The 22,206-nt window shown below is 52.0% G+C and overlaps 2 protein-coding genes and 1 long non-coding RNA gene across 9 annotated transcripts in view; 2 read left to right on the forward strand and 1 right to left on the reverse strand.

The window, feature by feature from the left end:
• Positions 1-1,096, forward strand: part of ALG1 (ALG1 chitobiosyldiphosphodolichol beta-mannosyltransferase) — a 52,482-nt gene extending 51,386 nt beyond the window's left edge. For all 3 annotated transcript variants that reach the window (XM_054668145.2, XM_510796.8, XM_054668144.1), the window contains one exon: positions 451-1,096. In XM_054668145.2, coding sequence (XP_054524120.1) covers positions 451-582 — 132 coding nt within the window. In that variant the 3' untranslated portion in view covers positions 583-1,096. The remainder of the gene's footprint in view (positions 1-450) is intronic.
• On the reverse strand, positions 1-13,689 carry EEF2KMT (eukaryotic elongation factor 2 lysine methyltransferase). Of its 3 annotated transcripts, XM_016929369.3 has the most exons (8): positions 13,358-13,689; positions 11,170-11,232; positions 9,198-9,278; positions 7,505-7,606; positions 6,141-6,274; positions 5,793-6,058; positions 4,817-4,966; positions 1-1,434 (listed from the first exon to the last, which is right to left on the reverse strand). In XM_016929369.3, the coding sequence occupies exons 1-8, from the start codon at positions 13,451-13,453 to the stop codon at positions 1,334-1,336; spliced, it is 993 nt and encodes a 330-aa protein (XP_016784858.1). In that variant the 5' UTR covers positions 13,454-13,689; the 3' UTR covers positions 1-1,333. The 3 variants fall into 3 exon arrangements, with proteins under 3 accessions (XP_016784858.1, XP_016784859.1, XP_016784860.1); XM_016929370.4 differs by lacking the exon at positions 9,198-9,278 and having other exon boundaries at positions 13,358-13,517; XM_016929371.3 differs by lacking the exon at positions 7,505-7,606 and having other exon boundaries at positions 13,358-13,517.
• The window catches only part of LOC107968781 (uncharacterized), a 17,015-nt gene continuing 8,485 nt past the window's right edge, over positions 13,677-22,206 (forward strand). Inside the window, exons 1-5 of one of the 3 annotated variants that reach the window (XR_010152259.1) lie at positions 14,274-14,707; positions 15,278-15,332; positions 15,586-15,625; positions 19,751-19,874; positions 21,208-21,300. This is a non-coding gene — a long non-coding RNA (uncharacterized LOC107968781). Of the gene's footprint in view, positions 13,766-14,273; positions 14,708-15,277; positions 15,333-15,585; positions 15,626-19,750; positions 19,875-21,207; positions 21,301-22,206 lie in introns of those variants that run through there. The other 2 variants (XR_010152258.1, XR_010152257.1) reach the window with 2 other exon arrangements.

Consider the following 22,206-nt stretch of genomic DNA (forward strand, 5'->3'; position numbering starts at 1 on the left):
TGGCTTTGTTCCAATAAAACTTTATTTACAAACACAGGCTGTGGGCTGGATTTGGCCTGCAGGCTGTAGTTTGTGATCCTTGATTCAGACAGTTTAGCAAGGCTGAAAAGAACACCGACACCCCCTTGTTACCCACAGATGGGTGGGACTGCGTTGGCCAGAGGCCGAGAGGAGGGTGCTCACAGGGGAATGTGCAGCACGTAGAGGCCGGGAGGTGCTCCAGGGCACCAAGTGTGGGAAAGTGGGACATGCGGGGAAGTTTCCAGAAAGTGTGATGTCAAGTTGGAGGCGGAGCGCTGCTGGGGTGTGAAGGGTCTCGAGTCCAAGTGAGGGAGTTAGGGACTTGGGAGGGGTTGTTGTTGGGTCGGGGACCTGGGGTCAGCCAGGTGGTGACCTGGGATGGGGTGGGGACAGGCAATGAGGTAAGCTCTGCTCTTTATTTTTTTGCAGATGCTTTTCTCAAACTTTCCTGATCCTGAGGGCAAGCTAAACCAGTTCCGGAAGAACCTGCGGGAGTCGCAGCAGCTCCGATGGGATGAGAGCTGGGTGCAGACTGTGCTCCCTTTGGTTATGGACACGTAACTCCTGGGCCAGAGGCTAAAACCCCAGGACCCCTGCTGTCCTTCCCGCAGCTTCTTCTCGGAGTCTCAGGGCAAACCCTTTCGAGCAGCACCTCCCAGTGGCCAGAAGCTGAAATGACAGCAGTGGTACCGCCTGGTAAATGAATTGGTTCTGTGACCCGGGAAGCTGTGGTTGGCCTTGATTTCTTCTCTGGAGGCTCGGAAACGCTTCCTCTCTTCTTCTGTTCTTCACGCCCCATGCCCCTGCTAGCGTATTACTGTTCTGTGACTTCCCTGTGACCTCTGCAGAACTCCTCATCCTGCGTTTGGTCTCCAGGTGTCCCCTTTCTGCCGTGTTCCTAACATTTTGATTCCTGTCTTGAAAAAAAGCACCTGCTGCACCGTAAGCCCAGGGATGTGGCAGCTGCAGTGGGCTTGGCTTTGTGAGGAACCGAGTGTGTCCATGTTGGGGGAACATCATACTTGATACACACGTTTTTATTTGCACAAAGAAAATGCTATTTTTGGAGCCAGAATTTTCATGTCTGATTTATGGTGATTTTCTTAAGAACCAGAACTGCTGGCAGAAAGGGGGCACCCACACGCTTAGATAGCCGATGTCTTATTAGAGGGCAGTTTGTGGTTCCTGATTTGGAAATTAACATTCTCCAAACATTCCAGTCCAATGAAAGTTTTATCTGCTTTCCCATATAGAAATTCTTCCCACGAGAGTGACTTGATTCTCACAATCCCGTTGGAGTCGTGTGTGAGTCCTACAGGGTGAGGTTCAGCATTGCCATCTCCAAGTGCTCTTCGTAGGGAAACAGTTTCTGCTCATGACGAGGTTCCACTTCCCATCTGATCCCGGCCCGGCCTGGAAACAGAGCACATGTGTTTGAGGATGGCGGTGTTTGGGGACAGGACATGAGGGTATTGTGTGGGGCTGCTAGGACAGGCCTGGCGGGGTAGGGGGGTGTCCAAGTCAGTTTACTTGGTTCACAGGTTCCCAGGCCCACCCAGGTGCCTAGAATTGGCCTCCAGGATGGGACCAGAAATCTGGTTTTGCATAGAAATGGCTAGCAGCAGGCACCGTGCCGCTGTCCACTCTCTGCCTGTGTCCGCCCCAGCACTTGGCACAGCGGGACAGAAGCAGAGATCTGAACAGTCAACCCACTCTTCACAAAGCTTAGAAAGTGGCCGGGCACAGTAGCTCACGCCTGTAATCCCAACACTTTGGGAGGCCAAGGCGGGCGGATCACTTGAGGTCAGGAGTTCGAGACCAGCCTGGCCAACATGGTGAAATCCCATCTCTACAAAAATACAGAAATTAGCCAGGCATGATGGCGAGTGCCTGTAATCCCAGCTACTTGGGAGGCTAAGGTGGGAGAATTGCTTGAACCCAGGAGGTGGAGGTTGCAGTGAGCTGAGATTGTGCCACTGCACTCCAGCCTGAGTGACAGAGTGAGACTAAGTCTCAAAAAAAAAAAAAAACCGCACACCACACACACACACACACACACACACACACACACACACACACACACAGCTTAGAAGGGGCTGCTGTTCTCATAAGCACAGATGTCTGAAGAGCCGTTAGCCAGAATGATTCTTTTTTTTTGTTTTGAGATATGATCTTGTTCTGTCACCCAGGCTGGAGTGCAGTGGCACAGTCATTGCTTACTACAGCCTTGACTCCTGGGCTGTAGCAATCCTCCCACTTCCTGAGTAGCTGGGATGACAGGTGCGTGCCACCATGCCAGTAATTTTTTTATTTTGTAGAGATGGGGTCCTGAATGCATGGCCTCAAGTGATGCTCCTGCCTCAGCCTCTTTTATTATTTGTTTTTAGATGAAGTTTTACTCTGTTCCCCAGGCTGGAGTGCAGTGGCACAATCTCAGCTCACTGCAACGCCTCCCAGGTTCAAGTGATTCTCCTGCCTCAGTCTCCCGAGTAGCTTTGATTATAGGCGTGCACCACCACGCCTGGCTAATTTTTGTGTTTTTAGTAGAGATGGGGTTTCACCGTGTGGGCCAGGCTGGTCTTGAACTCGACCTCAGGTGATCTGCTCACCTCAGCCTCCCAAAGCCTCAGCCTCTTACAGTGTTGGGATTACAGGCGTGAGACACTGTGACCCGGGACGATTTTCAATCACAGTTTTTTGTTACGAGTGGAAAATGCGTATTTATAAGAATGAAGTAGTACAGACATGAATGTGTAGAAATCTCTATAATCCTGCCATCCAAGGATGGCACCTGTTAATGTGTATATCAGGGATGTCCAATCTTTTGGCCTCCCTGTGCCACACTGGAAGAAGAAGAATCGCCTTGGGCCACCCATAAAATACACTAACACTAGCAATAGCTGATGAGCTAAAAGAAAAAAAATCACAAAAAAACCTCATACTGTTTGAAGAAAGTTTACAGATTTGTGTTGGGCCGCAGGTTGGACAAGACTGCTATATGTATATTCTAGGTTTTCCCCTATAGGTATACTTATGTGAAAATGATTATTGTGATAAATTTTGTTTTGAGATGAAGTCTCGCTATGTTGCTCAAGGTGGCCACAAACTCCTGGGCTTAAGCCATCCTCCCGCGTCAGCCTCCTGAGGAGTTGGGAATATAGGTACTCATAACCATGTGTGGGTGATTATTATTAGTTTTTAAACAAAAATGGGCTGGGCGCAGTAGCTCACGCCCGTATTCCTAACACTTTGGGAGGCTGAGGCGGCAGATCACTTGAGGTCAGGAGTTCAAGACCAGCCTGGCCAACATGGCGAAACCTCAACTCTACAAACAATACAAAAATTAGCCAGGTGTGGTAGCACGTGCCTGTAGTCCCAGCTACTCAGGAGGCTGAGATGGGAGGATAGCTTGAACCTGGGAGGTGGGAGGTTGCAGTGGGCCGAGATGGCACCACTGCATTCCAGCCTGGGCAATACAAAGCCAGACTCTGTCTCAAAAAAAAAAAAAAAAAAAGGTGGGTGGGGGCTTATACTATGTGTGCTGCTTGGCACTGTTTTTTTCACTTAAAAGATATTGCAGGTTTTTTTTCACGTAAGTATCTGAAGAAAGACTTCCTTTTTTTTTTTTTTTTTTTTTTTTTGCTTTTTTGAGACAGGGTCTTGCTCTGTTGCCCAGGCTGGAGTGCAGTGGTGAGATCAGGGCTCACTGCAGCCTCCATCTCCTGGGCTCAAGCCATCCTCCCACCTCAGCCTCCTGAGTAGCTGGGACTACAGGCGTGTGCAACCACATCTGGCTAGTTTCTGTATGTTCTGTGAAGATGGGGTCCCACTATGTGGCCCAGGTTGGTCTTGAACACCTGGGGTCAAGTAGTCCTCCTGCCTTAGCCTCCTAAAGTGCTGGGATGACAGGCCTGAGCCCTGCGCCCGGCCAGCCTCCTGTGCGAGGTTGTGGGGGACTCTGTCGTGGAACCCAGTACATCTTCGTGTGCTGGCTTGTTTGTTGGCTCTGTAGTTAACGGGCTGCCCCACGTGGACAGGCACTGGGTTGTCTGTGTCTCTGTGTGCAGGCAGAGGCTGCTGTGTGTGCATCTGTGCACATGGCTGCCAGGAGGGGCTGTGCTCAGGGGGAGCTGGGGCAAAGGCTGGTGGCACTGGAGGGCTTGGGTGTAGTGTGGAGGCGTGAGAGCCAGGTGGCCGGGGTGCAGTCTGCGGGAGCTCGGGGGTCTCTTGGCCTCCGTGTGTCCTAGTGTCTTTGTTGGTGAGATGGGACAGTGACAGCACACCCTCACAGGTGCCGGGGGCTGACAAATGTCAGGTCTGAGGACAGTTGCTGGCCCACTATGGGGCCAGTTCCCCTTCTCTACAGTCACCCTGCTCGTCTTCCACCGACTGGGTGCTCAGGACAGTGGCGTGGTGGATCCGCCTGTACAGCCTGTGCTCCAGCATCCTGCAGGCCACAGCTGTGTCCAGCCCTGACCCCGACTGCCCCTCCTGCCACCTCCATTTTATAGATGAGGAAACCGAGGCCCAAGGGCTTAGGGAACCCTGCTCTGAAGCACACAGTAGGGCTGCTGGGCTCAGACCCTCCCTCCCTGTGCTGAGCTGCCCTCCTCCTGCCGCAAGCCCCCCACGCCCCAAGCCCACCCTGCTCACTGGCCTCTGCCTGAGTTCCCCGCATGGTTTGGGAGTGTGGGGCAACCTAGCTTTTCCCCGGCACCCAGTTCTTTCACTTCCACTGGCGTCCTGCAGGGACAGCTTGGGGACCATGCAGGCCCGGGTGGGCGTGGGGGCTCACCTAGCTCGGTGGTGAACAGCTGGCACGTCTCTGGGTTGCGGATGGTAAAGGCCACGTAGACCTCAGGAGCCCGCTGGTGCTCCCGGCAGGCAGCCAGCCTCTGCAGGACCCCGACCAGCGACACGATGGCTTCTGGGCAATACAGCACGTCTATGATGAAAGCTTCCGGTTACTGAAAGGGACCAGTGGACAGTTCCAGGTCATGCTGACCTCAGCAGCAGGGCGAGGCCAGAGAGGCAGCGGTCATATGAGACTAGTAGATGCCATTTGACCATTTGGGCCATTAGACAGAAAGGCAATTACTTGGGTGAAAAAGGAGAACCCTTAATAGAGAAAGCTGCAAAAGACCGAAGCAAAAGAAAAAAATCTCCAGACTCACTGGTGTTCCTTAAAAAACGAGCTCTGGTTCTCGGCCTATCTAGAGGGCTGTGAATGACACAAAGCCCGACCCTGCCGTGAACTTCGTGTTTCAGGTGTCTGCCGATTGGTCTGCTGGCTTGCAGGGGTGGGCCTGTGTCCCTGGCCACCGCTGGACCTGTGGGTTTCAGGGCTGGGACCCAGGACCACAGGCAGAGCTCTGATCCACCAGAGAGGGGACTGAGTGTGCTGGCAGGGGCGAGGGGTTTTCGGTGGCCCAGCCAAACACCACCTTCTCTCAAGGGCCCTGTCCTTGTCCCTGAAGTGGTTGTTTTCCTCCTGTGGTCTCTGAAAGACACAGGCATGGCTCTGGGACAGAGCCATGTGGTAACGACTGTAACGGGAGTATGCCTGTCTCCAACAAGAGGGCTGTGGCTTGAAGGTCACCTTAAGAGGCACCCCTGTCCTGTGATGTCACCCTGGAGGCACAGAGTAACTCTTCTGGAAGCCCCATCATGTCCATGCCCGACAGTGTCCATTGTTCCCTTTTCCCAGAGCCAAGAGCTGGATAGAGCTGCAAGGACACTGCCTGCACAGGGTGCCCGGGGCTGGACATTACCTGCTGCAATGACAACATCTGGCTGGAAGGCAGAGAGCTGATGGACCGTCGCGACGTCCCAGTCCAGCTGGGCCACTGTCACCCTGGGGCTGTCTAACTTGGCAGTGATGTCTGCCTCTAATGAGAGGCCATTGAGAAGGACATTCCCTCGGAGCTGCTCAAGGACCCGGCTGTGACAGTCGCTGAAGATGTATGCCCGGGGGCGGCACATCTTGCAGATGGCCAGGCCTGTGAGGCCAGCACCACTGCCAAGCTCTAGGACAGTCCTGGCGGGAGGAAAGGGGACCGTGTCTGCGACTGCACCAGGGTAAGCCTGCCTCGGTGCCCTGCCCTGCGCCCCGAGGTCACCTGTTAGTGAAGGCTGCCGGGTTCTCGATGGCCCATTCTGCAAGGTAGAGGGCGGCGTCCCATGTGACCAGGCCTGTGGTACCGTGGGAGATGATGGCCGTGCTCTCGGAGAGTGTGACCGAGCCTCCCGAGGGCTGCACCAAGAGAAGGCGAGAGAGTCAGTCCAGTGATCAGAAGGCAAGTGGCTTAGAAGACAAGTAGCCATCCACCACATGGCTGAATAAACCATGACAGGACCAATCGCCACTCAGTAATGAGAAGCAGCTAACTGTTGACATACCAACAGCTTGCATGGGCCTCAAGGGTGTCACGTGGCGTGAAAGACACTCATCTCAGGCCACACAGGATTCCATTCATCGAACATTCCTGAGACAACGGAATTCTGGCGATGGAACACATGTCAGTGGTGGCCAGGGAACAGGTGTGGCTATGAAGGGGTGGCTGCCTTGTGATGATTCAGTATGCTGTTTTTCCTTTGTGGTTTTCTGTATCTATGTTTTATCTTATTTTTTTTTTAGCTCTGTCACCCAGGCTGGAGTCAGTGGCATGATCTTGGCTCACTGCAACCTCTGCCTCCTGGGTTCAAGCAATTCTCCTGCCTCAGCTGCCCAAGTAGCTGCGACTACAGGCGTGTGCCACCATGTCCGGCTAATTTTTGTACTTTTTTTTGAGACAGAGATTGGCTCTCGTTGCCGAGGCTGGAGTGCAATAGCGCGATCTTGGCTCACTACAACCTCCACCTCCCGGGTTCAAGAGATTCTCCTGCCTCAGCCTCCTGAGTAGCTGGGATTACAGGCGCCCACTACCACACCCCGCTAATTTTTGTATTTTTAGTAAAGATGGAGTTTCACCATGTTGGCCAGGCTGGTCTCAAACTCCTGACCTCAGGTGATCCCCCCACCTCAGCCTCCCAAAGTGCTGGGATTACAGGCATGAGCCACCACGCCCGGCCTGATTTTTGTATTTTTAGTAGAGACAGGGTTTCACCATTTTGGCCAGGTTGGTCTCGAACTCCTGACCTCAGATGCACCCACTTCGGCCTCCCAAAGTGCTGGGATTACAGGCGTGAGCCACCACGCCCAGCTCTGTCAAGTATTCTTTGAGGACTGGGCACCAGGTCTTGGTGAAGCAGGTAGTGTGTGTCACCTATTGGACAAATGCCCAACAACTCCACGAGACATGCTGTTGTTGTTGAAGTGCCTGATTTACAGACAGGGAAACTGAGGCTAAAGAAGGTTGACGGACCTCATGTCTAAGACTGCAGAATGGGTGAGTCAGGATTTGAACCCACACCCACGTTTTCACTTTGTCTGTGCAGGAAGGGTATCTGGGCTGTGAGGGGGAGGAGGGTGCCCTTCTCATACCAGCAAATAGCTCCGGTGGCCTTGGGTGGACTCCTTGGCCATCAGGGTCTCCGCCAGCGCCTCGTACAGCTCGTCCAAAGGCTCTGTGTGGACAGCCTCGTGCTGGGGGCAGACAGAGTGAGAGCTTGTTTGCTTTCGTTCTAATCTGTTAAAATGGCCAGATGATTTTCACCAAGTTTGGAGGGGAGATTTGGGATGGAATGGTGTAATACCAGCCAGCTGCCATATAGAATATTCACTTTGTTGGGTGTGGTAGTGTGTGCCAAATAGTTCCAGCTACTCTAGAGGCTGACATGGGAGGACTGCTTGAGCCCAGGAGTTCGAGGACAGGCTGGGCAACAGAGACCTTGTCTCTAAAAAAAAAAATTCACTTGGTAGGGAAACCTGGATGGGAGGGCCTTCAACCAGAGGTGTTGAGAGGGTAGGGTTAGGTGTAGTCTAGGGCAGGAGACAAGGATTCCGTGAGAGCTGCCACGTGACCATGATAGAGAGCTCTGTGTTTGGATCAAACACAGAGAGGAGGAAAACAAAAGGTGCTTTTAAGTGAGCCCAGGAAGAAGTGTGAGGGCGGCCCATGCTGCAGGCTGTGGCTGTCAGCAGGCCGCTTCTCCACAGCTGACCCCGTCCTACGATTCACAGGGGAGCAGCAGAGTACACTGGGTGACTGCTGCCCTCTCCTGGTGGCACAGGGCAGACCTGCTGGTGACCACAGATGCACGCTTTTGAGGAGGACTAGGGAGAAAGCAGGTATTGGAGAAGCAGGGGATTGTTTATTTGCTAAAAGTGTGGCCCTTTCACTCAGCAGGTCTGCTACTGCCTACTGAGGAACGGCCTCTCGACATCCTCATGTCAAACCCTGCATGTTTGGGCCCATCTTTAAAATCCATCCTAGGCCAGGTGCGATGGCTCATGCCTGTAATCCCAGCACTTTGGGAGGCCGAGGCAGGCGGATCACCTGAGGTCAGGAGTTCGAGACCAGCCTGGCCAACATGGTGAAACTCTGTCTCTATTAAAAATACAAAAATTAGCCAGGCATGGTGGCGTGTGCCTGTAGTCCCAGCTTCTTAGGAGGCTGGCATGACAGTTGCTTGAACCCAGGAGGCAGAGGTTTCAGGGAGCCGAGATTGTGTCACGGTAATCCAGCCTGGGCAACACAGTGAGACTCTGTCTCAAAAAAATAAATAAATAAGTAAAAAATAAAATCCATCCTGTATCAGTCAGGAAAGAGCTCATGCCAGCAGGATTAATGCAGAGAATTCACCAGAGGAACTAGTTCCGAAGGTATGGCAAGAGCTAAGCTTCCAACAGGGGCCCGTGGGGCAACCCAGAGACGGACAAGAGCAGGAAACTCCAAACCCTTTGGCGGGCAGGACAGAGAGTGTGGGTGCGGGTTCCAGTGCTGTGGGCTGGGCCAGCCCGGTAGGAATGAGAATCCATATGCTAGGAGCTGGGGCCCCAAAGAAGCAGCTGCTGTGGAAACCCCAGGAGGCAGAGTGAGGGAGAGACGCTGGCCTCCCCTTCTTCCCGCCCTGCACTGTTTCCCATGGGTCACACGCGGCTGCAGCCAGTTGCCTGGGGAGCCCCTGCCATGCTGGGGTTTGCAAAGCAGGCCCAGGGCCTGGGAAGGACAGGGGCTCCAGCACGAAAGTGGCTATGCTGTCCAGCTACTGGGCGGACACTGCCCATAACTGACCTTTTTGATGAGTTCTGAGAGAAAGCACCGGGCATATTTGACGGACGGCGGGTGCTTCACACACACAGGATGCTTCACAGTCTACGGCAAAGGACAGAACGTTGGTTGCTCGAGAACCCGTCTTAAGTCTCCTATGAGCTTCAATCCAACACAGCAGAGGGCAAACTGCAGGCTACCCAATCCCTCAGCAAAGATGTAGATGGACACAGCGTTCTGGCCCCACACATCTGAAGTTTGTCTTAAGATATAAGCCGTTTCCCAGAAATGCTTCCACTGCAGTGGCACAGGCTATGGCAGCATTTCTAACACCCATTCTGAGCAGGAACACAGGGCATGTGGGCCCAAACCACCTCCCTCCCAGGGGAGCCAGTGTGAACCAGGGTTTGCAGTAAAGACAGTTGCCAACGGTCTGGCTCTATGGAAGAGGTGGGAAGGCCCACTCGGCAACTGCTCTCTTGGAGCGTGTGTCCCTGGGGACAGGATGGAGGGGAGGGGATGCTCCGGGTGACACTCCAGCTAAAGCCCAGAGAAGCCAAATGCAGGACGAAAAAGTTCTAGGCAGTGGGAACAGCTGGTGCAAGCTCTGAGGTGGCCCCAGCCTGGCACTTGGAAAGGAGGGCAGAGGGACTGGTGCAGCAGGAGTGGGGACGGTGGGAAAACAGGAGCCTGGAGGGAGAGGGAGGAGACGGTCCGCAGCGCCTGCTGGCTGGGAGGGATGCAGATTCTACCCAAGGGCAGCAAAGTACCCCACACAATACACAGGCTCTTCAGGCTGGTGCTGGTTTTTCATTTATTCTGACACAGAGTCTCGCTCTGTTGCCCAGGCTGGAGTGCAGTGGCCGAATCTTGGCTCACTGCAGCCTCTGCCTCCTGGGTTCAAGCGATTCTCCTGCCTCAGCCTCCTGAGTAGCTGGGACTATAGGCGAGCACCACCACGCCCAGCTAATTTTTGTATTTTTAGTAGAGATGGGTTTTTGCCATGTTGGCTAGGCCGGTCTGGAACTCCTGACCTTAGGTGATCTGTCCACCTCAGCTTCCCAAAGTCCTGGGATTACAGGTGTGAGCCAGTGCACCCAGCCTTGTGCTGGGTTTTAAAGCACTCTCCCTACATTTCATGCTTCACCACCTACGAGAGTGAGGCTCAGGGTGAAACTCAGAGCAGGGTGCAAGATAACTTCAGGTGTCTCCATGCTCGAAGCCCTGACCTACTGTATTGCCCCGAAAGTCTTCCCTGCTGTGGCTGTATCTTTTCCATGTGGATAATCTTGGTTCACCTCTAGCACAGGAATTCTTCACCGGGGCTCCTAGGATGGGCTGGGTGGGTGGGGGTGGAGGATATCTGCCTCCCGAGTTTGTATGGAAAATGTATTCTTCTGGTGCACTTCTTTCTGCGAGGGAGTCTATTGCTTTGTCTTTTCAGAAGGGCTCATGGCCCTTCGAAGGTGAAGACCCAGGATGCAGGGTGATCTGCACTTGGCCCTCAAGGCCAAGGTCAGGCTGTGGCTGGGCCGGGTGGTGATCCTGCCTCTCACCTGCATGCAGATGCACTTGAGTCCAAACCCCACCCTGGGCAAAGCAAGGGCCCATTTAGGTCTAGAAGAGACAGGAGTGGGCAGGACAGGCCTCATGAATGCAAAAAAGAAAGTCTCTGAGCATCAACCAAATGCTAGAGGCTGTTTTGCACCTATCATCTCTGTTTTTGCTGTGGATGGTTTAAAAAACATTCCCTAGATTTCCCCCCTCACGCAGATTTTTGTATATTCTGAAGTCTTTGTCTAAGTCTTAAATAGAAAATGAAAGAGCTGGAGCTGTCGGAGGTGCCGACACCCACCTGCAGTGCTGACTCAATGGTTTTGTTCTTTGAACAGGGGTGTTTTTAAAGGGTACAAGCACACCTGTGGTTCTTCTCTCAGGTCTTCCGGAGAGATTCAGGAGGCAGGGTCATGAGTCCCAGGGACTCTGGGATTCTTACCTTGTGCAAAATATCCCGCAGCAGCTCGGAATCTGATGAGTCTCTTAACTTTGCTTCTAAGCTCTGTGTGGAGGGGAAAGAGAGAAATGGCAAGGGCGCATTCACAGGAACATTAAACACGCAATAGAATGTGCTGGCAAAGTGCTGTGTGATCCCTCCCTGGGGATGTGGAGCCAGTTGGAAGTGGAAGCCACAGCGGCTGAAAGCCTGACCTTTGGATGTCGCAGGGTGCACCTGGATGAGTCACAGGAAGAAGGCTGACTCTTGGCCACATTAGTCCTGGCTACTTAGTGGCCACCCGGGTCATGGGCCAGCTCCCTGGTTGCACTGGTCAGCCAGGAATTACCAGGGCAGCCATGGCACCAAGGTTTGATGGGCTTGCCATCTGAGTTTAAGTGGAAATGCAGAATGTGCCCATACCAGCCCGAGTTACACTGTCCTCTTACAGTGGCCTCAAGCCCAGCAGCGAGCTTTGGCTCCCGAGTTAGGCAGACTGTCTCGGCTGGTATGTGACACAGGGCAAGGCACTTCATTGCTTCAGAGCTCCTTCCATGCCATAAAAGGCCCTACAAGACCTGGTCCTAATCCCTCTCTCTGGCCTGTTCTCCCTCACCCCTGGCCCACCCTGCTCACTCCACTCCAGCCACACTGGCTGCCTTGCTGTTGTTCCTCAACCACAGCTGCCTTGTTTCCACCAGAGGGCCTTTGCATATCCTGTTCCCCAAGCCCTTCCCATGGCTGGCTGCTTCACCACTCAGGCCCCAGTTCAAATGCCACCTCTTTGGGGAAGGCTTCCCTGATTCCCTGACTTTGGTGATTCTTCTCCCCAGTTGCTCCATTCACCATTTCCCTGTTTTATTGGCTTTAAAGCCACTGTCATCTGGTCTTTTCTTGTTTATTTATTTGTTTATTCTCTGGCTCTCCCATGCAAGCAGAGCCTCATCTGTCATGGGTACTGCTGATCCATGGTGCCTGGCTCACGGAAGGCATTTATTAAACATTTTGAGACTGAATAAAAACACAGGCTAACACCGACATGCATTTACCATGAGCCAGGCACTGATCCACAGGCTTTTGTACTCAACCCTGACAACAACCCTAAGAGGTAGGTATCATTATATCCCCCATTTTATTAATAAGAAAACAACAGCACAGAGAGATGCAGTCACTTGCCCAAGGTCACACAGGGCCAGGGGCTGGGCCAGGATTCGAAGCAGACAGGCTGTCTCCTGAGTCTGAACTCTCAACTACTGCACCCTAATCAAACAATCCCTCTGGTCAAATGTGAGTGATAATAATAGTACCCACCTCGTGGGTGTTGAGTGTGAGCCCAAGTTAGCATTCAGCGTGGGCATGTGAACAATTATAGTCAATATTGAATGGAGACCTATGATGCTTTTATGAAGGTTTCTATTTTGGGTTAAAAATGCATGAATTTCTCCTGACCAGAAATGATCTCTGAGTGCAAATATTTTATGTCAGTGGAATAACGCAAATGATTAAGCAACACCCCATAAAATGGGGCAGACCCAGGGAGGAATATATATCCAAACTGACTCATCCCAGTGAGCTCACCGCACATGAATTACAAATGGAGCGGGGTGCATTAAGCCCCTCTGCTGGCAGAAGGGAGGCTGCTGCCTGCCATGCGCCTGTGCTGAGAATGGCAGGTCCCCAGGGCGAGGAGAGGCCACCCCCTTCTCTGTCTCTTCCATCACAGGCGTGACAGCCTCAGAGCATGAGCCGATTCTGTGCAGTGCTCGACATACAGATGAGAACACTGAGCCACGAGGGACAGACTGTGACCTGGGCACCGCGCTCAGGAGGAGGTGGTTACCCGCGGTCCTGAGGGCGCTGACTTTTTAGAATGGGCGAGGGCAGCTGTGTCCCAGTGACCAGAACGATTACTGCCTTTAAAAAGTCGTGAAAATGATCGTGAACTGTACCACACACCAAACGCGCGTCTGCCCCCCAAGGCTGTGGAGACGCCCCCAGCTTCCCCCGCAGGAGGGGTGCGAGCGACTCTGGCCAGGCCCCAGGGACGGGGACCGGGTCGCGCGGCCCTGACCGGCGGGAGCCCAGGCACTCACGTGGCGGGAGCGTCAGGGGCTTCAGCACGGAGACCCGTCCCGTCTGCCCCTGGACTCCCGCGAGCCCCGCGAGCCTCTCCGTTCGCCCTGCCGCCCACCTGCCAGGGGAAGGAGCGCAGTGTGCGCGCCGCCAGGAAGCGGCGCTCGAAACTCTGCAGCAAGAGTTCGGTCCCTGCGTTCTCCTCGGGCGCCATGACGTGGGCGGGGCCGCAGCGTTGCCGGCAGACCGGGCGGAAGCCGGGCCTGGACTGAAGAGGGGGCGGGCCCAGGGCAGTGCCCGGGGGCAGAGAGGGGGCGGGCCCCGGGGGGGGTCCCCCGGGGGTCAGGAGGAGCGTCGTGGGGGCGGACTCTAGGGCGGGGCCAGGATGGTTGTTATGAGGGCGGGGCCTGGGGTGGGGCCAGGATAAGCGTCGTTGGGGCAGGTCCTGGGTAGAGTCCAGGTTGGCGGGTCCTGGGGCAGGGCCAGGATAGGGCGATCCTGGAAGCTGGGCTTCAGAAGCGTCCAGGTTGGTGGCATCCTGGAGGCGGGGCCTTGCGTGGGGGCAGGATAAGAGTCCTGGAGGCGGGCATTAGGGCAGGGATAAACGCCATTGGGTTCAGGAGGCGAGACTCGGAGCAGAGCACAGGAGACAGGTCTTAGGGCAGCGCTAAGGCCAGACCCAGAGAAGAGCTCAGGAGGCGGGGCCGGGGCGGGACGTTGACTATGTCGTAGCACGTGGCCAGGCGCTGCTCGGACTCTGGGAGGCGGAGCTTAGGACGGGCCGACGTGGGAGGGGCCCAGGGTCCGGGAGGCGGGGCCGAGTCCGGGCTGCGGGCTGCGCTCAGGAGGCGGGCCCTGGGAGGCGGAGCTTAGGGAGGGGCCGGTGTCGGGAGGGACCCAGGGACTGGGAGGCCGGTCGGGGCTGGGCTCACGGGCGGAGACCTAGCTGGGCTTGGGGCGGGGCCGATACGGAGCGAGGGGTCCAGGGCGTGGGAAACGGGGAGGGGTTTGAGGAGGGGATCGGAATGTAGCTCAAGTTCGGGAGGCGTTACCTGTGGAGGGTTTGAGGCAGGCCCAGCAGCGAGGCCACGGTCTGCCGACTCGGGGCCAGGGGCGGTCCCCAGGATCCGGAGCTTAGGGCGGGGCCGAGTCCGGGTTTGGGGACCGGGAGGCGGGGCCGGTTAGGGCGACGGTCCCTGGGAACGTCGGGTCAGGCCTTGGGCCAACGTAGGCTCTCTCGCAGTTCCTCCGCCTTCAGGAAGGTCTTTTTGGCAGGGGCCTTACGGGTGCGCGCTTCGGTCCTGGAGGCCTTATCTAAGCCTCCTCTCCATCAGCGCCACCCGTCTGGGGCCCGAAAGGAGGGAGCTTTCCCTCTGTCCCCCAGCCTTTGGACTGTCACCAAACAAGCCATTCGTTCACCAAATACTTATTAAGCGCCTACCATGTACCTGACAAGGGAGATGTAACGGTGAGAAAAATTAGGTGTGGTCCAGGCCCTCCAGGGGCTCCGGGGCTCGTGGAAGAAGTGGACATTGAAGTATTTATCACACAAATGAGTATAAAAGTACAATAGCGATATCTGCCACGAAGGCGAGCAGACAGAGCTAGCGGGGCTTGCAGGAGTTTTGATCTTGCAGGGACAGGAAGGAGGAGTTAGCTCCTGCGGGGTGGGATTGGGGGTGGTGGTGATATAGACGTGGGGACAGAGTGGAAAACAACAAAAATATAATTAATTTAGTTCAAAGTTATTGTGTCTTGAGTGGAAAGGCAGGGCAGTTAGCAACACAGTTCAGATTTCAGTACTGCCCCTGAAATCTGAACTGTTCAAAGTCTAAAACGTTTACCTTAGCAAATCCCTCATAAAACTCCATTTGGAAGAGTCCCGAGAGCTAATTTGTTAAGTATACTTGCAGAAGGTAGATGAGGAGACAGATTAAATCTTATTACCTCTTTCAGATGAGAGGCTCTTGAGCCCTGCTCAGCTATGAGAATAAGAGAGGGGAATTAATTCTAACTGAATACACTTGTTCTCTCTTAGCTGTTGTTCCCCACCAGAACCAAATGAGCGCAAGATCTGACAAAGAAGAAAAAAGGTTCATCTTTTATTCCCCCAAACACTTTTATTTAAATCAAGAGGGTGGGATGTGGTTATTGCTGTGTTTTTAGACAGAATCAACAGTTTCTGGGTCTGAGATATTGCATACACCCTCTCAGTCCCTGTATCCTGAGATGGAGTCACCTGATAATCCACAGCAAGTCCTAACCAGGGATGGGTCTGGGTGGTTAAGGAAGGTTGGCTTCAGAACTGGGCCAGGGGCACTGCTTTGCTTTTGCTGTTTTTATCAGCTCTCTGCCTGCAGGAGACAAGGAAAACCAATGGGAACAGGTTTGTTACACTCATAAATCCTGGGCTTATTTTATTAACTCACATAATAGCTATTAATTGCCTTTCCTCCAAGGAGCAAAAGGGCACATACGGTCAATGCTGTAATAAATAACACTGTATTATGTTATACTAAAATATTAATAAATCTAGGTTGGTTCAGTCTTTCCTGATTCCATAGATTGGAAGCAGATTGAGGAAGGACCCTAGCAGACCACAGAGCTGAGCCATGAGCACAGAAGAAATCTTTTTTTCTTTTTTCTTTTTTTTTTTTTGAGACGGAGTTTCGTTCTCTTGTTGCCCAGGCTGGAGTGCAATGGCGCAATCTCGGCTCACTGCAACCTCTACCTCCCGGGTTCAAGCGATTCTCCTGCCTCAGCCTCCCGAGTAGCTGGGATTACAGGCGTGAGCCACCATGCCGGGCCATTTTTGTATTTTTAGTGGAGACAAGGTTTTAACACGTTGGCGAGGCTGGTCTCAAATTCCTGACCGCAGGTGATCCGCCCGCCTCTGTCTCCCAAAGTGCTGGGATTACAGGCGTGAACCACCGCGCCCGGTCAGAAGAAATCTTTATCTTGGTGTGCGGGTTCGGATGAGGGACAAATGTCATCTCTCTTGGATCTGAATCTGGAAGGATCAAGGCACTGAAGGGATTTTTTTGTTTCAGACAGTCTCCCTCTGTTGCGAGGCTGGAGTGCAGCGGCATGATCTCGGCTTCTGCAAATTCTGCCTCCCAGGCTCAAACGATTCTCCTGCCTCAGCCTCCAGAGTAGCTGGGACTACAGGCACGCGTCCCCACGCCCAGCTAATTTTTGTATTTTTAGTAGAGACAGGGTTTCACCATGTTGGCCAAGGTTGTCTCAATCTCTTGACCTCATGATCCATCTGCCTTGGCCTCCCAAAGGGCAGGGATTACAGGTGTGAGCCACCATGCCCGGCCTCACTGAAGGGATTTTTTTTTTAAATGTCACGTGGCTCTCACAGGTGCGGTGTGTTTGGGTGCAAGTGAAGATTAGGACTGATGCTTAAAAACAAACGTAAAATTCCAGGTGGTGTTGCTATGGGGAGCAGCATTAGGACAATCTGAATGGTTTCAATTGCAAGAGTGTGCGTGTACGTGCAAGAACTACAGTCAAGATTCAACTTCTGGCTTTGAGGGTCTCTTTAATTATAGTAATAACAACCTAAGGCAGTTTAACAGTATGGAATGGTTGCCTTTTAGAAGTTAAGCTATGGGCATGGAAGTTCAATCAGTACATTGAAGTTTTTCCTTTATCTCTCGTATGGTTAATGGTTTCTGCAGAAAAGGACCAATTGATTTCTTTCTAAAATGTTGCTTCAGGGTGTAGAGACCTTTATAGGTCATGTTTCAACTTACAGAAAATTTTTATAGTTCAAATATAAATTACGTTCAATGTGGACTTTGTAATAGAATTGAAGGTTAAGTAAAGTTTCCACTTTCCTGAGGCTGTTTGCAGTGCCCAGCAGGCCCCATGATATCGAGATGGAAGTTATGTTAAAGGAGGAGGTTGGTCAGGGATGGGCAGAATAAGGAATATGGGCAGCTCAGGCTAATGATGCAATGACTGAGATGTAGAAAGATGGCCAGGCACGGGATAACGCCTGTAATCTCAGTGCTTTGGGAGGCCAAGGCAAGAGGATCACTTGAGGTCAGGAGACCAGCCTGCTCAACAGAGTGAGACCGAATCTGTACTAAAAAAAAAAGAAAAATTAGTTGGGCATGGTGGTGTGCACCTGTAGTCTCAGCCACTTGGAAGGCTGAGGTCAAGGGATCCCTTGAGCCCAGGAGTTTGAGGCTGTAGTGAGCTATAATCACATAACTGTACTCCAGCCTGGGTGACAGGGTGAGGCCCTGACTCAAAAAAAAATGAGTCAGGGAAAAAATTGGAAATCTTAATCCTCCGTACCCAGGAATGTGACCTTATTTGGAAATAGGGTCTTTCTAGATGTAATCAAGTAATGATGAATCATACTGGATTGGGGGCTGCTGGTGAGGAGGCAGATGCAATGACCGGCGTCCTGATAAGAGAAGAGAATGAGGGCCGGGCATGGTGGCTCATGCCTGTAATCTCAGCACACTTTGGGAGGGTGAGGTGGGCGGATCACTTGAGGTCAGGAGTTCGAGACCAGCCTGGCCAACATGGTGAAACTCCATCTCTACTAAAAACACAAAATTAGCACTGCGTGGTGGCGGGCGCCTGTAATCCCAGCTACTCAGGAGGCTGAGGCGGGAGAATCACCGGAACCTAGGAGGCGGAGGTTACAGTGAGCCAAGATTGTGCCAGTGCACTTCAGCCTGGGTGACAGAGGGAAACTCCATCTCAAAAAAATAAAAGAGGAGAATGTCAGGTGAAGAGAGAGACACAGGGAGAAGGCAGCCATGTGATGAGGGAGGAGATTGGAGCGATGCATCTACAAGGAACACCAAGCATTGCCGGCGGCCACCAGAAGCCAGAAAAGGCAAGGAAGTATTCTCTCTTACATATTTCAGAGGAAGCGAAGCCCGGCCGACACCTTGATTTTGGGCTTCTAGCATCCAGGCCTGCGAGACAATACATTTCTGTTGTTTTCATCCACATGTGGGGCCCTCGTTGTTGTGGTTTTTTTTTTTTTTTGGAGATGGAGTTTCACTCTTGTGCCCCAAGCCGGAGTACAGTGGCGCGACCTTGGCTCTCTGCAACCTCCTCCTCCCAGGTTCAAGCTGTTCTCCTGCCTCAGCCTCCTGAGTAGCTGGGATTACAGGCATGCTCCACCTTGTCCAGCTAATTTTTCTATTTTTAGTACAGATGGGGTTTCACCATGTTGGCCGGCTGGTCTCAAAATCCTGACCTCAAGTGATCCGCCTGCCTCAGCCTCCCAAAGTGCTGGGATTACAGGCATGAGCCACCGCGCACGGCCTTGTGGTTATTTTTTTAGACAAGATTCCGCTGTGTCATCCAGGCTGGAGTGCAGTGGTACAATCTCAGCTCCTGCAGCCTTGACCTCCCTGGGCTCAGGTAATTTTCCCATCTCAGCCTCCAAGTAGCTGGGACTACACGCTTGGCTAATTTTTGTATTTTCTATAGAGATGGGGTCTTGCTGTGTTGCCCAGGCTGGTCTCAAACTCCTTGGGCTCAAGCCATCTGCCTGCCTTGGCCTCCCAAAGTGCTAGGATTACAGGCATGAGCCACTATCCCTGGCCACCCTTGTTAAAAAATAAAGAATTTCAAGATGGTGATGGCAGATTATTAAACCACAGTGGGGACTCTTTTGTGTCCCTGTGGGACTGTCCAGGTTGCAAGCCCATGAAGCCAGCCCTGGCTGCTGGGTTCTTGGAGTGCTGGACCTCCCGTGGCATGTGGCAAGGAGTTGTCATGGGTTATCACGACATATGATGATCAACTATGGGAGACCCAAAGACCACTCAGTCCTTTTTCCGACGAATGGCTGTGTATGTCACACTAGCAACAAACAGAACCGCAAGAGCTCCTGTGACAATGCTGAGCCCGATCACTGCGCCTTGCAGAGCAGATGCCCTCTGTACCTCCCTCCTGTTAAGAAACCAGAGGGTTTTTAATTGCCTGATTATTAAGAGGCTCTTCTGGCTACTCCTGGTTTCCTGGGAAGTTTCCCATCTAGCCGCTAGTGAGTATTCATTATGGAAATGAAATGTACATTTAACCCAAGAAAATGCTCACTCTAGAGAAATCTCATAGGGCAAGTCGTTGAAAACCGATTTACTAAATGACCTCTTCACCAAATGACCCATTTGCCTAATGACCACTTTGCCAAATGATCAATTTGCTGAAAGCCAATTCGCTGAAAATCTGTTTGTGGGATGTCCTGCTTATTAGTAACTGACAGACGCAGCTTATCCCAGGCTCCCAGTGGGATGTGGGACAGGGGAGGGGCTACAAAATAGTTGTAGCAAAACTCCAAAACTTAAAAAGAAGAAAAATCCTCCATAATTTGGTGAATTGGTCATTCATTTAATTAGTTTTCTACAAAAGGGACTGCTTTCTGTATGTTCACAAGGAGATCATGGGCAGTGGCTTACAAGAAGAGAAAGGATGTATATCACCCCTGCCCTCTCCTCTTTTCCTTTTTTTTTTTTTTTTTTTTTTTAAGGCAGGAATCGGAGTGCTGTAGCACAATCACAGCTCACTGCAGCCTCAAACTCCTGGGTTCCAGCGATCCTCCCGCCTCAGCCTCCCCAGTAGCTGCGACTACAGGCATGTGACACTACACCCAGGTAATTTATTGTAGAGACAGGGTCTCACTATGTTGCCCAGGTTGGTCTCAAGCTCCTGGCCCCAAGTGATCCTCCTTCCTCGTCCTCCCAAAGTTCTGGGATTACAAGTATGAGCCACTGTGCCCAGCCCATTACTCCTTTTTGCATGTAATTGCTTTAAGTGCTCGTTAGATCACTGGACAGTATCCAAGTCTCTCCTGGCAAAAGGAAAGATAGCCAGTGTTTGTAAACAACCCACAAAAGAAGGCAACAGCAAATTCTGAGATGATTTTATTCTTCCTTTGTATCACCCAGATTGAAGGGGTTTGAAGTCTTGAGAATTTGCATTCTCATTTCAGACTCTCCCCTCTCCTTTTTTCAGCATCGAGGGAACAGCAGGGTTTTGCTCCTCCCCTATGAACAGCTTTCTGTGCTATTGAAGGAGGGCTGATTTCCGTATCTGGAAGGGGCATCTTGGGGGCAGACCGTAGACAGTGATTTCCTTAGGACTGGAAGGATTACAGCCCGACTTTCTCTATAGAGCACCTTCCCTTTGCCTAAAAGGCACTATGTAAAATGTTTCCAGCAGGTCGAGGGATTCTCTACCTCCTGTGCTATCTGTTTGGAGCTGTTGGCATCTTGTTCCTGGGGCTCCAAAGCTGCTGGGAAACAGGATTGTTGTGCTTGAATTCCCTCCTCCCCACCATGAGACCCCTTTTTGATTCTTTTCTATCTCAGGACAGAGCAGACTCTGCTGACAGTTTTCTGGCAGCTGCTTTTGTGTCTCACCTGGCTGCTGTTCATAAGAGTTCATGAGCATTTCCTGGGTGACTGCCAGGGAGCCGTTGTGGGTTTGGGGGTGACTCCCAGGAGCTTACACACGAATGGGTAGATGTGGAAGCTGTTAAAAGTCGTGGCCGGGCGATTCCTCTTGAAATCTGGCCCAAAAGCTCTGAATATGGTCTTCATATCCATGAGGACATTATCAAAACCATGGCTGCCTTTGTTGAAACACATTATAATTCTCTGAAAAATAATATCAATTAGAAAGCCATTTTAGATTCCAATCCCCTGAAAGAAAACTGTCCCTTAGTTAATGTCATGCTTGTTGGATCCATGAAGTCTTTGAGAATTTAAACTACAAGGACACTGCTCTCTGTGGTGGTGGAGAGAATACCAAGGATTTAAAGGTCTTTAAGACAGAGAATGTAGAAAGGGTACCCATTGGAAACAGCAAGATGATGATAATCGTACTGACGGTAATAATAAGCTCAAATATATAGAGCTTACTATGTATCATGAATTGTTGTGAATGCTTCATAAACATACGTTCCCTCCTTTACCCTCATGGCAGCCCAGTAAAGGCACCATTCCCCATTTTACAGCTGGAGAAACTGAGTTACAGAGCTTGTTTGCATTGAGTCAACAGGAGCAAATGCTAGATCAGGTAATTGAATCCAAGCAATCTGGTTCCAGAGCCAAATAGATGTATTTTTTATGGTATAAAAACATATACATACATTTTTAGGGGAAGGGTGGGGGTAGGGTGGGATCAGGATTCTGGGTAATTGCTTGGTAAATGCCAAATACCTTTCTTGTCTGTCCCTCTTTTCAAATGATGAAGTAATGTCAATTGCAACACTTTTTTTTTTTGAGACAAGGTCTAGCTGGAGTAGAGTGATGCAGTCATAGCCCACTGCAGCCTCAAATTCCTGGGCTCAAGCAATCCACCCACATCAGCTTCCCAAGTAGTTGGGACTGCAGGCCCACACTACTATGCCCAGCTAATTATTTTAATTTTTGTAGAGATGGCAGGTGGCGGTGGGGGGTGGGGGCGGTTTCGCTATGTTGCCCAGGCTGGTCTCAAACTCTTGACCTCAAGTGAACCTCCTGCCTCAGCCCCACAAAGCTCTGGAATTATAGGTGTGAGCCACTGTGGCTGGCTACAATACTATTTATTTATATTTTAGACCAACAGATATTCTAGCATATAAGAAATGTGATGCTCTCTGTACATTGAAGAGTTGGTCTAATATTTGTCCTGGTGGATAAAGAAATTGCCTGTCTGCTCCGCTCTGGTTAAGAAACCAGTCCGACTGTCTCTGCGGCTATGGAGCAGTCCATCAAGAATGAAAGCCCTCGGCCAGGCACGTTGGCTCACACCTGTAATACCAGCGCTTTGGGAGGCCGAGGCAGGTGGATCACTTGAAGTCAGGAGTTGGACACCAGCATGGCCAACATGGTGAAACCCTGTCTCTACAAAAAATAGAAAAATTAGCTGGGCCTGGTGATGCGTGCCTGTAATCCCAGCTACTCAGGGGGCTGAGGCAGGAGAATCACTTGAACCTGGCAG

Source organism: Pan troglodytes, chromosome 18 (genome assembly GCF_028858775.2).
Source record: "Pan troglodytes isolate AG18354 chromosome 18, NHGRI_mPanTro3-v2.0_pri, whole genome shotgun sequence".
In the NCBI taxonomy this organism is placed as follows: Eukaryota; Metazoa; Chordata; class Mammalia; order Primates; family Hominidae; genus Pan; species Pan troglodytes.

What these genes read in the sequence shown, in the direction of transcription:
- EEF2KMT (XM_016929369.3), bottom strand. Translation starts at nt 13,453, where the DNA reads ATGGCGCCCGAGGAGAACGCAGGGACCGAACTCTTGCTGCAGAGTTTC. An exon ending in TGCGGGATATTTTGCACAAG is followed by an intron (nt 9,279 to 11,169) that starts GTAAGAATCCCA and finishes CCTTTGCCGTAG; the next exon opens with ACTGTGAAGCATCCTGTGTG. An exon ending in GCCACCGGAGCTATTTGCTG is followed by an intron (nt 6,275 to 7,504) that starts GTATGAGAAGGG and finishes CTCTTGGTGCAG; the next exon opens with CCCTCGGGAGGCTCGGTCAC.